This window comes from Podarcis pityusensis (genome assembly GCF_964106645.2).
Source record: "Podarcis pityusensis genome assembly, chromosome: 4".
Lineage (NCBI taxonomy): Eukaryota > Metazoa > Chordata > Lepidosauria > Squamata > Lacertidae > Podarcis > Podarcis pityusensis.
The window spans coordinates 13,442,952-13,458,728 of record NC_138027.1 but is presented as its reverse complement, the minus strand read 5'-3'; the positions used below and the strand labels follow the sequence as shown (position 1 = coordinate 13,458,728).

Here is a 15,777-nt window from a genome sequence, read left to right as displayed (position 1 = left end):
TATCAGTCACCCTTCTTGGCATCTGAGAGTTCCAAATGGGCAATGCTGCACAACTTTCATGTTTTCACGGTCGTAAGGGCTAGACATTTTCAAAATCAAGGACAACTTTCTCAGGAAGAATTCTGCACTCAATGTGCTTCTTGCATCCTGCAGAATTGTAGGGCACACCCATACTCATACAAGCTTATTTAACACATGGCTTAACACAAGCAGCAAGTATATATACAGTACAAAGAAACTTTACATACTACAAACACTGAATTGAAATGGGACAATAAACCAAATGTACAAAAATATTTTTATTAAAAAGCAGCAGCTTCTGAACAAGGCAATGTTATCAAAAACCAAATGTAAACATTGCTAAGTTCAACTGACGGGGGGGGGGGCTACTCTGAAAGCAGTTACAGTACTATAAATCAGCTAATTATCCTTGACACAAAAAGCAATACATAATTTTGTAATTCTCAAGTTGTAAGTAACTTATCGGAGCCTGTCCCAGCGCCAGATACTGGCATCATCACATACAGCTATAAGGATACTACTGTCTCTGCTAAAGCTGGTTTGTCGAATGGCAGCAGCACACTTTGGGTGAGTAAGAGTTGTACACCTATTAAAAGAGATAAAGCGTTATATTTCTCTTCACTCACCACCATGTGAACAAAAGGATATAAGACAACAGGCACAATTCTTAACTTCATCCCTCCTCCCTTTAAACAACATCCTGATCACATTATCCCATTTCTCCCACCCCAAAATATGTTAATTTATGGAAGCTTTCTGGGCTGTATCACTTTAAACTGATCCATAGCAAGAAGCATGTGAAGCTTCTCAATGTTCTTGTTTCCACATTCAGGGGGTGTTTTTAATGAAGGCACATCTCATCTTGTGATGCCTCACGTGCCCTATTAAGCGGTATGACCCTGAAACAGGATTTTCTCTCCCGGACACCTATCCCAACTATAAATAACTCAAACACTGAAAAGGCTTAATCACAGATCTATGGCAGGGGAAGTTACCATTCCACACCCCCATCTGTCAGAAATTAGTGCATCTTCTCTTTGTTCATACGAAATCATACACAAAGTTGTTCCGGATTCCCCACCCTGGCCCAGGTCTCTTACACTGTTACCTTCCCAGAACAAAGGCAGCAAGCTGTAATCCAAACTTTGAGAAGACAAACATGCTTATGGCCTGTACTTCTTTATTACAACTTCCTAAGTTAGGGTAAAGGGGTTGACTTGTCTGTTTCAGTGTTGATAAGCAAGAACTGTGGTGCAAAGCTGGGGATTCAGAAACACTCACTTGGCCTTATGAGGATCTTCTATTTCTAAGTCCCAGACATAGAGCTTGCCAACTTGATTGCCCAATGCCAACATCTAAAAAAGAGCAGAAGATTTATGTAGCCTAAAGCTGTGGTGAAAATGACTGTTTCAATATTGCACTCTACATGCGAACATAATTCTCTTTTGTTTTCTCAACAGGTTCAAGAATAAAAGTTTCCCTAGACAACTCAAGGATAATGCACCATCAGTACCTTGATTTCTAATCCCTTTGCCCACCTGCTGCACTCTAGCTGTGCTGGTCAAGACAGTTGGAAGCTGTTGTCCAAAACATATGGTGGGCAGTGGATTGACTAAGGGTGCCCTCAGCAACTAATTAATTGATATTACATCACATTTTGACAATTACAGAAGCCAAAATCAAAATAGGGTATCCTTCCTTACTACACTTCTGGAGGCAATAGGCTTTCTTCCGAAAGAATGATAGATTATGGTTTAGTGCAGCTTTCCCCAGCCTTGCATCCTCAGATGCTGTCAGACAGCATCATCCCCAATCATCATCTATGTTGTTTGGAGATTAGCAAGGCTATACAGTGGTACCTCGGGTTAAGTACTTAATTCGTTCCAGAGGTCTGTTCTTAACCTGAAACTGTTCTTAACCTGAAGCACCACTTTAGCTAATGGGGCCTCCTGCTGCCGCTGCACCGCCGAAGCCCGATTTCTGTTCTCATCCTGAAGCAAAGTTCTTAACCTGAGGCAATATTTCTGGGTTAGCGGAGTCTGTAACCTGAAGTGTATGTAACCCGAGGTACCACTGTAGTCCGAAGATACCTGGAGGGCTACTGTAGGGGAAGGCTGGTTTAGAGTTGCATAAGCAAGTCTCATGCTCATGAGCTCTCTGCTCCCCTAGGATGGCTGCCAAGAGGTAACTTTTCCTTGATCTGACCGTTCCCCTCACCTCTGCTGTATTTCTATATTATGTAAGCCACCTTGTGAGGGCTTTGCCCTAAAAATATCTGAATGAATACAATATCCTCCTCCAGGACACCTTTAACTCCCTTATTGTCCAACAAACCTAGCTGTCCTGTTATTTTTATTTTTAGCAATATGGTATTAATTTTTCTCCTTTTGCATCCCTTAATATCCACACTGTGCATGCGCAACATGGGCCATGCATAAAGAAGAGCAAGGGTAGCCCATCCCGTTTTGCCACCCACACTTGCTGACCCGCTGAAGTCTCACTCACCAGGGTCACACAGCTGTGGCTTCCAGGTTATTGCATGAGCTCTCGCGAGATCTCACCAGAACCCAGGAAGTGCCCCTTGGTTTCCACTGCCTGAGGCAACTCTGTGTGCCTCACGGATGGACCGGCCCCATAGAAGAGTATACTAGCCATTATGGTTATGCACAACAGCCATATTTTATGATATATGGCATATCCGCCTACATATATTACAAAATATGGGAGCCTCAAGCATGCATGAGAAGCAGCAGTGCCAGCCGAACTTCATCTGTGCACTGGACTAATCTTAAATAGCCTTGCTTAATCTCTGCCTTGGCCCTTACCTTTTGCCAGAAATCCATTGAAAACCTCATATACCATATATCGCACTGACTGTAATCAAATCGTCCTAAAATGGTCACATTAGACTCGCTGGCCTTTATTTTATCGATGTCATCTTCCATTTTGCCTGGTTTCCAGCACACAATGGCATTTTCACACGACTGTGGACAGAGGGAAAAGAAGGCTTCAATATAACCCACAAAACACTTTCACACCCACATCCTGCACAGGAAAATGTGGAGGAGATAGACTGCTTTAGGCCATCAACAGTATTTTTATTGTGGGGAGAGGAGGCACGCTACTGGGATTTTTTAAAAATAGTAGGAAGATACCATTTCAGTAAATTTTGAAATTTTCCTATTCTCATCAATTAAATTAAGCGGCCTCAGTCCTGTATACCTGAAGGAGCGTCTCCACCATCGTTCAGCCCAGACACTGAGATCCAGCGCTGAGGGCCTTCTGGTGGTTCCCTCATTGTGAGAAGTGAGGTTACAGGGAACTAGACAGAGGGCCTTCTTGGTAGTGGCGCCTGCCCTGTGGAACGCCCTCCCTTCAGATATGAAGGAAATAAGCAGCTATCTTCTCTTTAAAAGACATCTGAAGGCAGCCCTGTTTAGGGAAGTTTTTAATACTTGATGCTGTATTGTTTTTAACACTTGATTGGAAGCCACCCGGAGTGGCTGGGGACACTCAGCCAGATGGGCAGGGTATAAATAATAATAAATTATTATTATTATTATTATTATTATTATTATTAATCACTTTTAAATCTTCAGAGATCAAAACATAAATGTGACATTATTGAAACTGAAGCCATCCTACCTTGGAAAGTATCAGATCTCCTAGCCATCGCACACAATCTACATAATTTCTATGTATATCTCTGGTGGAGAAGTCAGGAAAGTGAATTTTTTGAGAAACAAACGGCCTGCAAAGGAGAGAGTTGATGCATCTGATCAGTGCGGTTGGGCAGAGGAAAGACACAACTGCAGGAGCTTGGGATGCAATGACAATAGAGGTGGAATAATTTATATTCCCGTCCCGCCAAAATAAAAAAATATGGGTCACTGGCTGAATTCAAATGTAAGAAGCCATGTTCTTACATGTCCTCTCTTCAACTCTCACTTAACCCCCCCACTCAACTTCAGCAAAGCCTGTTTTCATTTTTAAAATCACCATTTCCCATGCTATCAGAACTGAAAAACTATGGTTTAAGGGTTTCCACCAAATCTTTCAAGGATATTTATGCCAATATAGCTTAGTAAAGCCTTCAAACTTACAATGAATCTTAACAAACAATAAAATACATTATTTTAAACACTGCAGAGCTTGCCCTGCAAAAAAGGGGAAAGTGGAAAACTGACATTTAAGCTGCAATCCTATATCCACTTAACTGGAAGTAAAGTCCCATGGAACACTATGGGACTTGATTCTGGATAGTCACATACAGTGGTACCTTGGTTCTCAAACTTAATCCATTCCGGGAGTCCGTTTGACTCCCGAAACCGTTCAAAAACCAAGGTGCTGCTTCCGATTGGCTGCAGGAGCTTCCTGCACTCAAGTGGAAGCCGTGTCAGACGTTCGGCTTCTGAAAAACATTCACAAAGCCGATTTGTTCAACAACTAAGCCATTCAGCAACCAAGGTACCACTGTATAGGTTTTGCACCGGTGGCCTAATTCGCATATCACAGTTCATTACCACGAACACATCAATGTCACCTATTTTTAAAGCCACAACAGCTGGGGCTTATCACTATGTCCAAATCAGGGATCAAGATTTCAGTCCAACCAAACCACAGTCTGTAGCTAAGGTTTGTCCTTGGCTTACTGATCACCGTTCGTTTGGAGAGAAACAAACTGTAACTCCTAGTTCAGACAAAATGCTACGTCAGAGGTCATGGCTTGCATACTGGTAGGGCAAAACTATGAAATAAATAAGTAATAAATAAAACTGGCATGTTCACGGTAAATCTTTACCTATGATTTACCACTGACGTGACAACTGGACCATACCTGTCATGGGAGGGGAAAAACTTCCAAGCAATTTACAGCCTCATTTCAAGATCTAACTACTTGCACGTTTCAAAAGGTGATACATGATTTCAGTGATGAGCTGAAGAATATACTGGGGTGAGGAAAACATCACACGAGGATTGGGACTGCCCTTACCTGTTGGTTTTATTGGGATTGTATTCATAGGACTCTTTGATTGCATTGATCATTCTCTTTGAATTGATTCGCCAGAGTTTCAGGGAGTGATCCATGCCACAAGACATAATTTTTTCACCAAGGAGGTCATAATCCTATACACAGAATGTAGCAACTTCAATTTTCCATACAAGATTAAAATAAAATCAACAGTGTAGCCTCCAGATTATACAAATCAGGTTATTAGCTATCCTATTAAGCAAATTTCCATTTCCTGACCTATAATTAAAATGCAAACCACAATTTAAAATTTGTTTAGCAAAGTAGGGGAAAAAACTTTGGAGCGGGGGTAGGACAGCACTGATAAATTTCAAGCTGCTCAACAGTTTTTCACTTACTGCACTTAAAACTTCATCCCTGTGCCCTTCTACTCCTCCAAATATTGCAACCAAAGTGTCTGTTTGAATGTTCCACAGTCTCAATGCATGATCTAGTAAAAAGGGGAGGGGAAACAGAAAGGTTAGATTCCATCATCTCACAATAAACGCAATAGTATGTTCTGATCAACTAGGTGGTTCAACCCCAAAACTGCATACAAAACGTATTGACTTGGTTCACATGTATTGCTAAGGCAAACCATGGCTTGGGGGTCATGGCCTCCCCGCCCCCTTCTCCATCATTTTGCTGCTGTGCTGAGTCAGTCATGGTTTGGCTTAATGCCGTCTGAGCCTGGACTTGCTGTTTTCTTCAGACAAACCTTTAACTATGGTTTGGAGAGCTAAACCATGAGCTCATATTCGGGCAACATGCAAAGCCAAACCATGGCTCAGTGCAGTACACAGCAAAACAACCAGGGAGGAGCAAATCGGCGGCAACCTCCTCTCAAGGCTTGTTCCCATAATGTAGCTGAGCCATAGTTTAGTGCCATGTCCAAAAAGCGGAAACCTAGGAAGGGAGTAACAGCCATTGTGCAATTCCCTCCACACAAAGGTGTATTTAGCTGAAGACATACCTCTTTACCTTTGACACCTGTGATACATTTTTTTTTAGGATACACCCTCTGCTCTAGACTCTTTTAACTGATTTTGATATTATATTTTTAAACTGTTCTAAACCACCCTTGGATATAATGGATATATAATCTAAATTTAGGGGGGGGGGGGCAAAATATGAAGATGCTGTTATATGTACTGAAAGCTAATTTGTGAAAATGTGTTGGGTAGTTTACATTTCAAAATGCATTCTCCTTCCCACACCAATTTGAGGTTCCTATTTGGGATGTTGTGTGCATTTTTGGTGTCGCCCTTTCCCCCTTTTAGCTCTTACAGAACTAACCCACTACCAGATCGTTCCTAAACATTCAAAAGGAACCTACTTCCATACCTTTGCTCACAGACAAGAGAAGATTTGGATCCCTGGGATGAAATTTCAATTCGTTGATTGCGTTGCCATGGCCCACATAATGCTACAACAGAATTCAGAGGTCAGGTTATTCCCTCCACATCTCTGTATTTTTTGCATCAAAATGTTAGAATCAATTTTTAGTATTAATATTTACATCTTGGACCAACTCACCTTTATGCACTGCATTGTAATGGGATTAATTATCCTAATAATACCCCTTGATCCAGCCACAGCCAGAAGGGGGTGGCTTGTATTGCTATCATAGGTCCATGCACAAGTATAAAAGTTTTCATCTGCCTGAAGTGTGCAGTTAAGGGCTAGACATGCACCTGTGGAAAGTCCCACTGCCCACCAGATATTTAACCAAAAATATTTAAACATAAACAAAGCAATCTACAGTTCACGAAGCAGAAAGCCAAGTGATGCTCCCTACTGGGCTTATGTGAAAGTGCAGAGAATGGTTTGAAGCAACCCATCAGTGGGAAAACAGAGAAACCACTGGCCTGGAAGGGACCATTCTGCAATGAACTCCAAAATTTGACATGGAAGGACATCATTTACTTTCACCATATTAACTGAAGTTAGTCTTGCAAAGTGTTTATTTAACTGCGTTCTCATTAAGCAGGGAAAGCTATGAAACCATTCTCAAACCAGCCCAAGAAACAAAGACCTAGCAAAGGATACATCGGCATCCACATAAGACTGTAGCAACCGTATTTCTCCTTGCGAATGGCATTCATATAAAGTAACCTGGAGGTGGATAAAGCACAAGAAATTAGAGAGTTCCCGATTCCCACAGCTGAACAACTCTATACAGTGTATAGAATTAGTCATACAATATTCAAGTTTTCATCCACTTCTACTGAGAGCGATGGAGGTTGGTCCATTAGGGCAAATGGAGCACTGCTGCCCCACCAACCTCATTCTGCCTGCAGCCAGCCCTCATCTGCCTGCCTTTCCTCCCTACTTGCAGCCCGTCAAAGGGGCGGCCCTACTTGTGAGCTCCCCCCTCTTCAGTTTCAGTATTGCCCTTGCAGAACTCAGCAGAAGAGGCAGATGGGGACGAAAGTAGAATTAGTTGGCTTGGCTTCGCATTGGCTGCACCTGTCACTGACTTGGGTTCTACCTACTGCTGGGCTTCCCTACCTTCCACTCTAGCAGTCCCAAAGGGCACTACCACTGATTGAGGGAGACATAATGACTTCATCTGTGTGCATTCCTAATATATCACCAGGTCAGCAATTTCCTCAAGTTGTCCTCAGGCCTGTTCAAACCACACGATCTTCTCTTATGTCTACAGTGAATGGGCCTCAGGTTCCTATGCTACCTCTGATATATGAAGCCTAGTTAAAAGGTAAAGGTACCCCTGCCCGTACGGGCCAGTCGTGTCCGACTCTAGGGTTGTGCGCTCATCTCACTTAAGAGGCCGGGGGCCAGCGCTGTCCGGAGACACTTCCAGGTCACGTGGCCAGCGTGACAAAGCTGCTCTGGCGAGCCAGCACCAGCGCAGCACACGGAAACGCCGTTTACCTTCCCGCTATAAAGCGGTACCTATTTATCTACTTGCACTTAGGGGTGCTTTCGAACTGCTAGGTGGGCAGGAGCTGGGACCGAAAGACGGGAGCTCACCCCGCCGCGGGGATTCGAACCGCCGACCATACGATCGGCAAGTCCTAGGCACTGAGGTTTTACCCACAGCGCCACCCGCATCCCACAGCCTAGTTAGAGAATTACAAAAAAATAAAAAATCTTTGCTGGAAGTTATTTAGCTAAAATGAGCAGTTATTACCAATCGTTAAAACAACTACCTTTGAGAGGAGTGCTCGATTATAGCAGCAGCTGCAGGAAGCTAACTGTTTCAAGGCTTATGTAGTTTTTTTCACCTACTGCTTATTGACATCGCACTACTTGAGCAGATTGCAAATATCTCTTTTGAGGCAGGCGGGGGGGGAGGGCATTTTTAAAAACAGGATTTTGACATTTTACTTCAGCTGCACACCCAATGTACAGACACGTGATTTTTCCTTTCAAACCCAACTTTTATACTCAACTGAGTATGAGCATTCTCAACACACCTTCAACTGGAAGTGTTCCTAGCAAACCCATGTATATGCTTATCTAGGACTGTGGCCATCTGCAACTACCTTTGCACTATACTATCGTACCACATCACAAAACTGTTTAATTTGGCTCTTGGGATCAGAAATAATGCCTAGAGTTTGGAAAAAACCTGCAAGACATATTTCAACGTTAGGAAAAGGAAGCAAGATCTTGGAAAGCAGTAAATAAGTGAAATGTAAAATAAGTTTCAACATGTCACTCACTCTGTTACTGCCAACCGTAGCAAACACCAGGGGATCGCCTTCCTTGCTGTGCCAGTTAAACTGTACCCCAAACAATGGCAGACTATGGTCTTCCTGAAAACGAAAAAGGTATAAGAAGAATTTGCTTCAAAACAAAAGTTGTGAGAGAAGACAAATGCATTTAATATATTTAGGACATTTATTTTCAGGGCAGAAGTACACATTATGTGCACTATGGGGATGCTGCTGAAAAAACAGCATTCCAGTGATGACCTCTCTCCCTGTCATCAGTACCATTTTGGAACACTTACCCAGGTTGCAATGTTATCACTCCCATCAGCCCCAGCCAGGGTGGCCAATAATCAGGGATCATGGGAGATGTAGTCTAAACACATCTACATGGTCCTACATGGTCACAGGGTCCCCAACCCTGATGTAGAATGAGGGAGCGGAAACATACTGCACGACATCATAGGGAAGTATTTCCAAGTGGTACAAGGAAGCTATTTTTGGTGGCAACACTATGTCACCAACACTACTAGGCTAAGGTGACTTGTCTGCATTAGCAGATTTTTTTTTGAACAAACCTTAGAGATTGAGAGGAAGGAGTGTTGCCCATGGGACAACTCTACTATTAGTAAGCCATTCATGAAAGCCAATGCCTGCCAGAATCGAATTGTGTCCAGCCTCCTCCAAGAAACCTAGGTATACATGCTAATTAACCCACTGTAGGACTTGCTGGTGAAGAGTATATAATAAATGTCATAATAAATAAATAAATGGCACAATTTTCCTTCCAAGTTTTGAGTTTTCCAACTGAAGTTATAAGCATGGACTAGGATGGAAATGGAAAAATAGGGCTCAACAACTGGTAGGAAAAGAAACTAAACAAAAGCATTGCCTTTCCAATCTCACTAGAAGTTTTATTCCAATTTATGATACAGGACGCTAGGAACTGGGAGCAGGCAGGAGTACAGTATTAAAGAATAAATCTATAAATACTGACATTTCAAGGATTCCAAATATCATGTCAGATTTTAAATAACTCAGCAACATACACAGCGTACAAATTATCCAGCCTTAGTCAAAACAAGTATGTTACCCTTCTCGCAATGTTTTACTGGGAATTGTAGGGAACAGCTTAGTGCAACCTTCCGCAACCTGGCCCCCTCCAAATATCTGGACTAGCTCCCATAATCCCTGATCACTGGCCATGCTGATTGGCACAGATGGGAGTTGAAAGTCAAAAACATCGGGGGGGGGGGGGACTAGGTTGGGGAAGGCTGCCCTGATGGAAGAACACATCTTACACGTGTAAAGGGCTCAAGCATAAATTCCCACACCACCAATTAAAAGGATCAGAGCAGATAGTAGGATATGCTGTAACAAATACAGCAATCTACAAACAACACCACAGACTTTTGATTATCTTTTGAAAATAAAACTTTTGATAATTTTTTTTCTGCTAAATGCCTTCTCCCCAAGACAGACATGTGCTGTAACTGTTTTGTTATTATATTTTCAAAGGTCTCCAGGCCTATACTTCTACAGTGGTGCCTCGCAAGACGAAATTAATTCGTTCCGCGAGTTTTTTCGTCTTGCGGTTTTTTTTGTCTTGCGAAGCACGGTGTCGGAAAAGCTTTGGAAAAGCTTCAAAAATCACCAAAGTCTTCAAAAACCTCAAAAAAGGCTACCACACCGCGTGCTATGAGTTGCTCCTCGAAGTCAAGTCGCAACTGTATTAATGGTTTTAAGAAAAAGGAAACAAACTTGCAAAACGTTTCCGTCTTGCGAAGCAAGCCCATAGGGAAAATCGTCTTGCGAAGCAACTCAAAAAACCAAAAACCCTTTCGTTTTGCGAGTTTTCCGTCTTGCGAGGCATTCGTCTTGCGAGGTACCACTGTATTTCAAAAGAAGTCGGCCTTCACCTTCAGTGGCTGATCTTAGCCACCCGAAAAGAGAGACTACACCCTTCGGTTTCCTGTTATTTGTTAAAACATATCTTGCTTTCCTGTGGTACAAACTTCAACTAAAGGCAACAAGGTGAAACATGTACAAAAGCATGCAAAGAACATTTAGAATAGGAGTTTTGGACTGATCTGAGAGAAAACACTGCTTTAAGCTTTAAAGGACTGCAATGCTGAAAAACAGCATCAACATGATAGTGATTACTATCTGCAGGATGTGTCCATGATCTAACTTACCTGCTGCCATAGAAAGAGTTATTATTATATTACAAATAACATATAGGCAACTTTCAACTTAGGTGGGGGTTAAGTTCCAGACATAGTGCATAAAGCCAAAATCACATATAGTCAAATCACATTGGGTTCAATGGTGAGTAGGATTGCCAAAGTCTTTTCCTCTGGACGCCCACCCACTTTTTATTTTTTATAGTTTTTTTGCCAAGTGTGTAAAGCTGAATGCACACAAGTTAAATGTGTGTGTGTTGCAAGTTACCCATACTTAAAATTTCTCTAAAGCTGCTTCTGATTTTCCCTTCATACGAGCAGGACCTGCTACTTGGTTAAGTGTGCTTAGGTGGCAGGGCCACTAGCTTACATGGAGAATGTATCTATCCACAGCTATTTGTCATGTAAAGTACAAGAAGCCTGTTCTGAGGCAGCATTTTCCTGAACGCAAGATCTTCCTTATGGACTGTCCAGAACCACCACCCGACTGCTGTTTGAAAAAGAATGCCAGTTCAAATATGCCTCGTTCTGATCCAGTAAATAAGTTATTTGAATCACTGAAGTACAAAACACTGTTGCATTGGTACCTCAGGTTAAGAACTTAATTCGTTCTAGAGGTCCGTTCTTAACCTGAAACAGTTCTTAACCTGAGGTACCACTTTAGCTAATGGGGCCTCCCGCTGCTGCCACACCACTGCCACATGATTTCTGTTCTCATCCTGAAGCAAAGAATGAGAAACGTACTATTTCTGGGTTAGCGGAGTCTGTAACCTGAAGCGGCTGTAACCCAAGGTACCACTGTATAAAGGCAGCAAGCAATTTTCATTCTAATGAGATGTCTGCTGACAAAATACCTTGAGGCTGTTTACACATTTGAAGGAGTATTTGCATTTCTTTGACTTCCATTTTCCTTTTCCCCAGCTTTTTCTTCCTGGAGCATTGGGGGTGTTTGTAGGGGTATCAGGGCGTTCAGTGTTAGTACCACTCTCTACGCTAACAGCATCATCCTGAAAGCATAAAGAAGGTTGGTTTTCAAAACAGATCAAGACCCACATTCACAGCAAAAAAGCTAACTTACTAAGTGAAGGAAGATCCTCCAGCTACTTCAGAACAATGAGGCAACCTTATTCAGAAATAGAGGATACTGAGCAACTAAAAGTATTCAACAACAATAGGCAAGATGATTCACACGTTTAGAGAATGAGTGGGCAGATCTATTTGTCATTTGCCACAGATTGCCAAGGATTTCTGATTCCCAGCTGTTTTAAACAATAGCAGCAACAATTATTTCCCCCAATTGCTCCTAAATTATTCCACTGAAATAAAAAAAGCTTGCAGTAAGCAGAAATAGTTTTTTGTCTTGAAGGACTGCGAGCTCCATTCAGTTCAGGGTCTCAAAGCAAACTCCTGTGCTTAAACTTCTTTAAATCCAAGTGTATGGCTTTTGTGCCAAGCTCTGGTTGGTGAATCCTGGCATATTAGTGAAAACCTAAGTAAATGTCAAATAAGGGGTATCTAACCTGAGTTCTTGCCAATTTGCTGGTTTCCTAAAAGCAGAGAATCATCAGCTTTACTTTCTTTCTTTTTAACATAGGTAGAAACTTAGGATGCCATTGAAAATTATTTTGCCTACCCATCTCTTCCATTCAGAAACAAATTTCCTTCAACAGAGAAAGCTAGCAAGTCAGTTAGAAGAGTTACAGACTACCGTATTTTTCGCACCATTGGACGCACCGGACCATAGGACGCACCAGATCATAGGAGGGGGAGAACAGGGAAAAATTTTTTTTTCTTGTTCTCTCCCTCTAAAACAAGGTGCGTTCAAGGTACCTAATTTTTTTTTGGGGGGGGGGAAATAAAGAAAAAGAAATTCCCTCCCCAGGCACGGGGCAGGCGCGGGGGAAGCCCGAGCTTCCCCCGACCCTAGCCCCCAGAACAGCCTGCTATCCGCAAGCCTAGGGACCCGAGCCGGTCTCCCCAGGCTTGTGGAGAGGTGCGCGAAGCCCGGGCGCGCTCTTCAGTGTGCACCAGGCTTCGGAATGCAGGCAGCTCCGTGCCACCCTCCCGAGCCCCGCGCGGCTTCGCGCCGGGACCGGGAGGGTGGCGCGGAGCTGCAGGAAGCCCTGGAGCACAGGCAGCTCCGCGCCACCCTCCGGAGCCCTGTGCAGCTTCGCGCCGGGATCGGGAGGGTGGCGCGGAGCTGCAAGAAGCCCTGGGGCGCAGGCAGCTCCGCGCCACCCTCCGGAGCCCCGCGCGGCTTCGCGCCGGGACCTGCAGCCTAAAAGCCTAGAGCAAACTCCACCACCTGCAGCCTAAAAGCCTAGAGCAATAGCATCCCACACACAGGCTAACCACCTGCATATGAACATCGGTTTCCGAACAGCAGCAGTGTATAATCAAGAGAACACCCGCCAGATGCTGTGGCCTCCCAAAGCCCCAATCAGCCCCAGCCAGCATGGGCTAGCGGTCAGGGATGACTGAAGCTGCATAGACCTTCCACCTTTGACCTTTAAACCTGCTTTCTCCCACCTGGCTCCAGAAGCTGGTGGGCTACAGCTCCCATCCTTCCTTACCACTGCTCCCAGGGCCAGCGGTAGATCACCATCAATCTCATTTACGAATTGCTTCCCGTGAGGCACCCCAAAGAGGATTAAGGTCTAGGAAGAGGTTGCAAACCCACCTTCAGGGCAGCAGGTTGGAGAGGGGAGGCTGCCTTGCAGTGGGGGGAATGGGACCCTCCAGCCCTTGAACCACAACTCCCAACTGCCCCAGAAACCCCCTCGGGAGATTGTGGACTCTCCTTCCTTGAAGGTAAGCAGAGGCTGAGTGGCCATCTATCATGGATGCTTTAAGTTGATGATTCCTGCATTGCCGGGGGTTGGACTAGATGACCCTCGGGGGTCCCTTCCACCTCTACAACCATATACAGTATCTTTATTGTCATTGTCCCATGCAGAACAATGCAATTGAAAAACTACATAAAACATTCAAAAACCCCTAAAAACTCTGAAACCCCATTTTAAAATACACTATACTATAGAGACCCCTTATGCCGCAACTTTTCCTTTTTCTTGCGAGGAATCTTATTCAGAATAAGGGAATTTCCCTTTAAAAAAGGAAAACATTGACAGCTATGTCTACAACTCTTAGCCTAACCTACCTAGTGAAGAAAAAATGGGGATGTGGGGAACCATGTGCACCAGCCTGAACTCCTTGGAAGATAAAGGCGGCATATAAATAAGTAAATTAATAACGAAAATTATAAACAGGACAGCCATGACCTCAGGCTCCCCCTCTCAGGAGGGGGAGGGAAGAATACCACCAGCCCCCCCCCCCCGCGTTGCTAAGAGACGCGCTAGGCCCCAAGCCTGAGAGAGGGGTGTCTTCCTCTCTCAGGGCCCCCCGCTCACGTTCTCGTCGCCGGACAGGTCCCCCGGGTTGCTGTTCTCGTCGCTGCTCAGCTTCTGCTTCTTCGCCGGCATCTCCGCTCCCGCTCCCGCCGCCGCCGCCGCCACCCCCGCGGACGATGCTGCCGCCGAATCCGAAGCCGCCTCTCCTCTGCCTCCGCCTCCTCTCCGCCGCTCAGACATTTTCCCCGCCCCTCATCCCCGCGGCCGTAAAGCGCGGCGGAGGCGGATGTCGCGAACGGCCAGGTTCCGAAAGCGTGAGGGCGGAGAGAGGAGACGGAGGCGCACGCGGGGGAAGGGGGCGGGGCGAGGGAGGCGCGAGAGAGCGTTTATTGGAGCTTAACCGCTCCGCCGCAAAGCGCGACCGGCTTTCCACCCGCCCCTTGGCGTCGTAAAAAGTTTAACAGAGAGAGCGTGCACCATGCGCGCGGCAGAAAGAGAAGGCCGTGCAGTGACGTAGGGCGAGGCTGGCCGTTGGCCGTTAGAGGGCGCGCGCGCTTCTGGGAACCGGGTGTGATTTTGATTTACAGTATTTTATTTTTTTGCGCGTGCTTGGCGGGTCACGTCCGCACGACGTTCTTTTAAAGCGGCCTTGCACCCAGGGCCGGATTTAAGTTTGATGAGGCCTTAAGCTACTGAAGGTAATGGGGCCCTTTAGATGTCCAGCTGTCCTTTGTCAACAACAAATTGTCGCTGTTTTTTGTTGAAAATATGCTATATGGTAATTTGTGGCCCTAATAGGTATCTAAAGCCATTTGCACATAACAAAAATATGTATTTTATCAAAGTAGTTGTTGGACTGAAATACAATTAAGAAGTAGTATATTAATAGTGAAATGCAATTAAGTATAGTAATAGTGAAATAATTATTAAGCTCTAACTTGAAATGATTTTTTTTATTCATAACAAACTTAAATATGCAAACACATTGGTATTTGGCAATAACAAAAGTTCCTTTAGAAACACAATTTACAAAGACTCGTAATGGGGGGGGGGGCAAGAGAGTGGGGCCCTAAGCTATAGCTTGTTTAGCTTATACGTAAATCCAGCCCTGTTTGCACCGCTTTCAAATGGCTTTCCTTTTGGGAATGTTTCTTTCTTTTTGGCCGCGTAACAATCAATAAAACCAATTAAAAACATCGCCACCAAAAAATCCCGCCATATTAATACGACAGTACAATGGTACCTCTGGATGCGAACGGGATCCGTTCTGGAGCCCCGTTCGCGTCCAGAAGCGAACGCAACCTCCGCGTGCGCGGGTCGTGATGCGCCACACATGCGCGTGATGTTATTTTGACTGTCTTGGCATGCGCGAGCAGCGAAACCCGGAAGTAACGCGCTCCGTTACTTCTGGGTCGCCGGAGCACACAACCCAAAAATACTTATCCCGAAGCTACTTCAACTGAGGTATGACTGTACTGTGGGTTCTGGTTTTGCCAAAGGACACTCTCCTCGCCCCCAAGAGCCACAATTTTCAG

At 44.4% G+C, this 15,777-nt stretch overlaps 1 protein-coding gene across 1 annotated transcript; it reads right to left on the bottom strand.

The window, feature by feature from the left end:
- Positions 1-286: 286 nt before the first annotated feature.
- On the bottom strand, positions 287-14,497 carry EED (embryonic ectoderm development). Its single transcript, XM_081002219.1, has 12 exons — positions 14,303-14,497; positions 11,747-11,899; positions 8,722-8,814; positions 7,082-7,147; positions 6,569-6,694; positions 6,377-6,458; positions 5,392-5,483; positions 5,015-5,148; positions 3,667-3,772; positions 2,847-3,005; positions 1,303-1,376; positions 287-607 (listed from the first exon to the last, which is right to left on the bottom strand). The coding sequence occupies exons 1-12, from the start codon at positions 14,480-14,482 to the stop codon at positions 481-483; spliced, it is 1,392 nt and encodes a 463-aa protein (XP_080858345.1). The 5' UTR covers positions 14,483-14,497; the 3' UTR covers positions 287-480.
- Positions 14,498-15,777: the final 1,280 nt, after the last annotated feature.

Bases quoted from the DNA above. Each gene is read 5' to 3' on its own strand.
- EED (XM_081002219.1), bottom strand. From the start codon at position 14,482: ATGTCTGAGCGGCGGAGAGGAGGCGGAGGCAGAGGAGAGGCGGCTTCG. The intron at 11,900-14,302 runs GTGAGCGGGGGG...TTATGCTTTCAG, and splicing joins ACCTGTCCGGCGACGAGAAC to GATGATGCTGTTAGCGTAGA. The intron at 3,006-3,666 runs GTAGGATGGCTT...CTCTGTCCACAG, and splicing joins GAGATCTGATACTTTCCAAG to TCGTGTGAAAATGCCATTGT.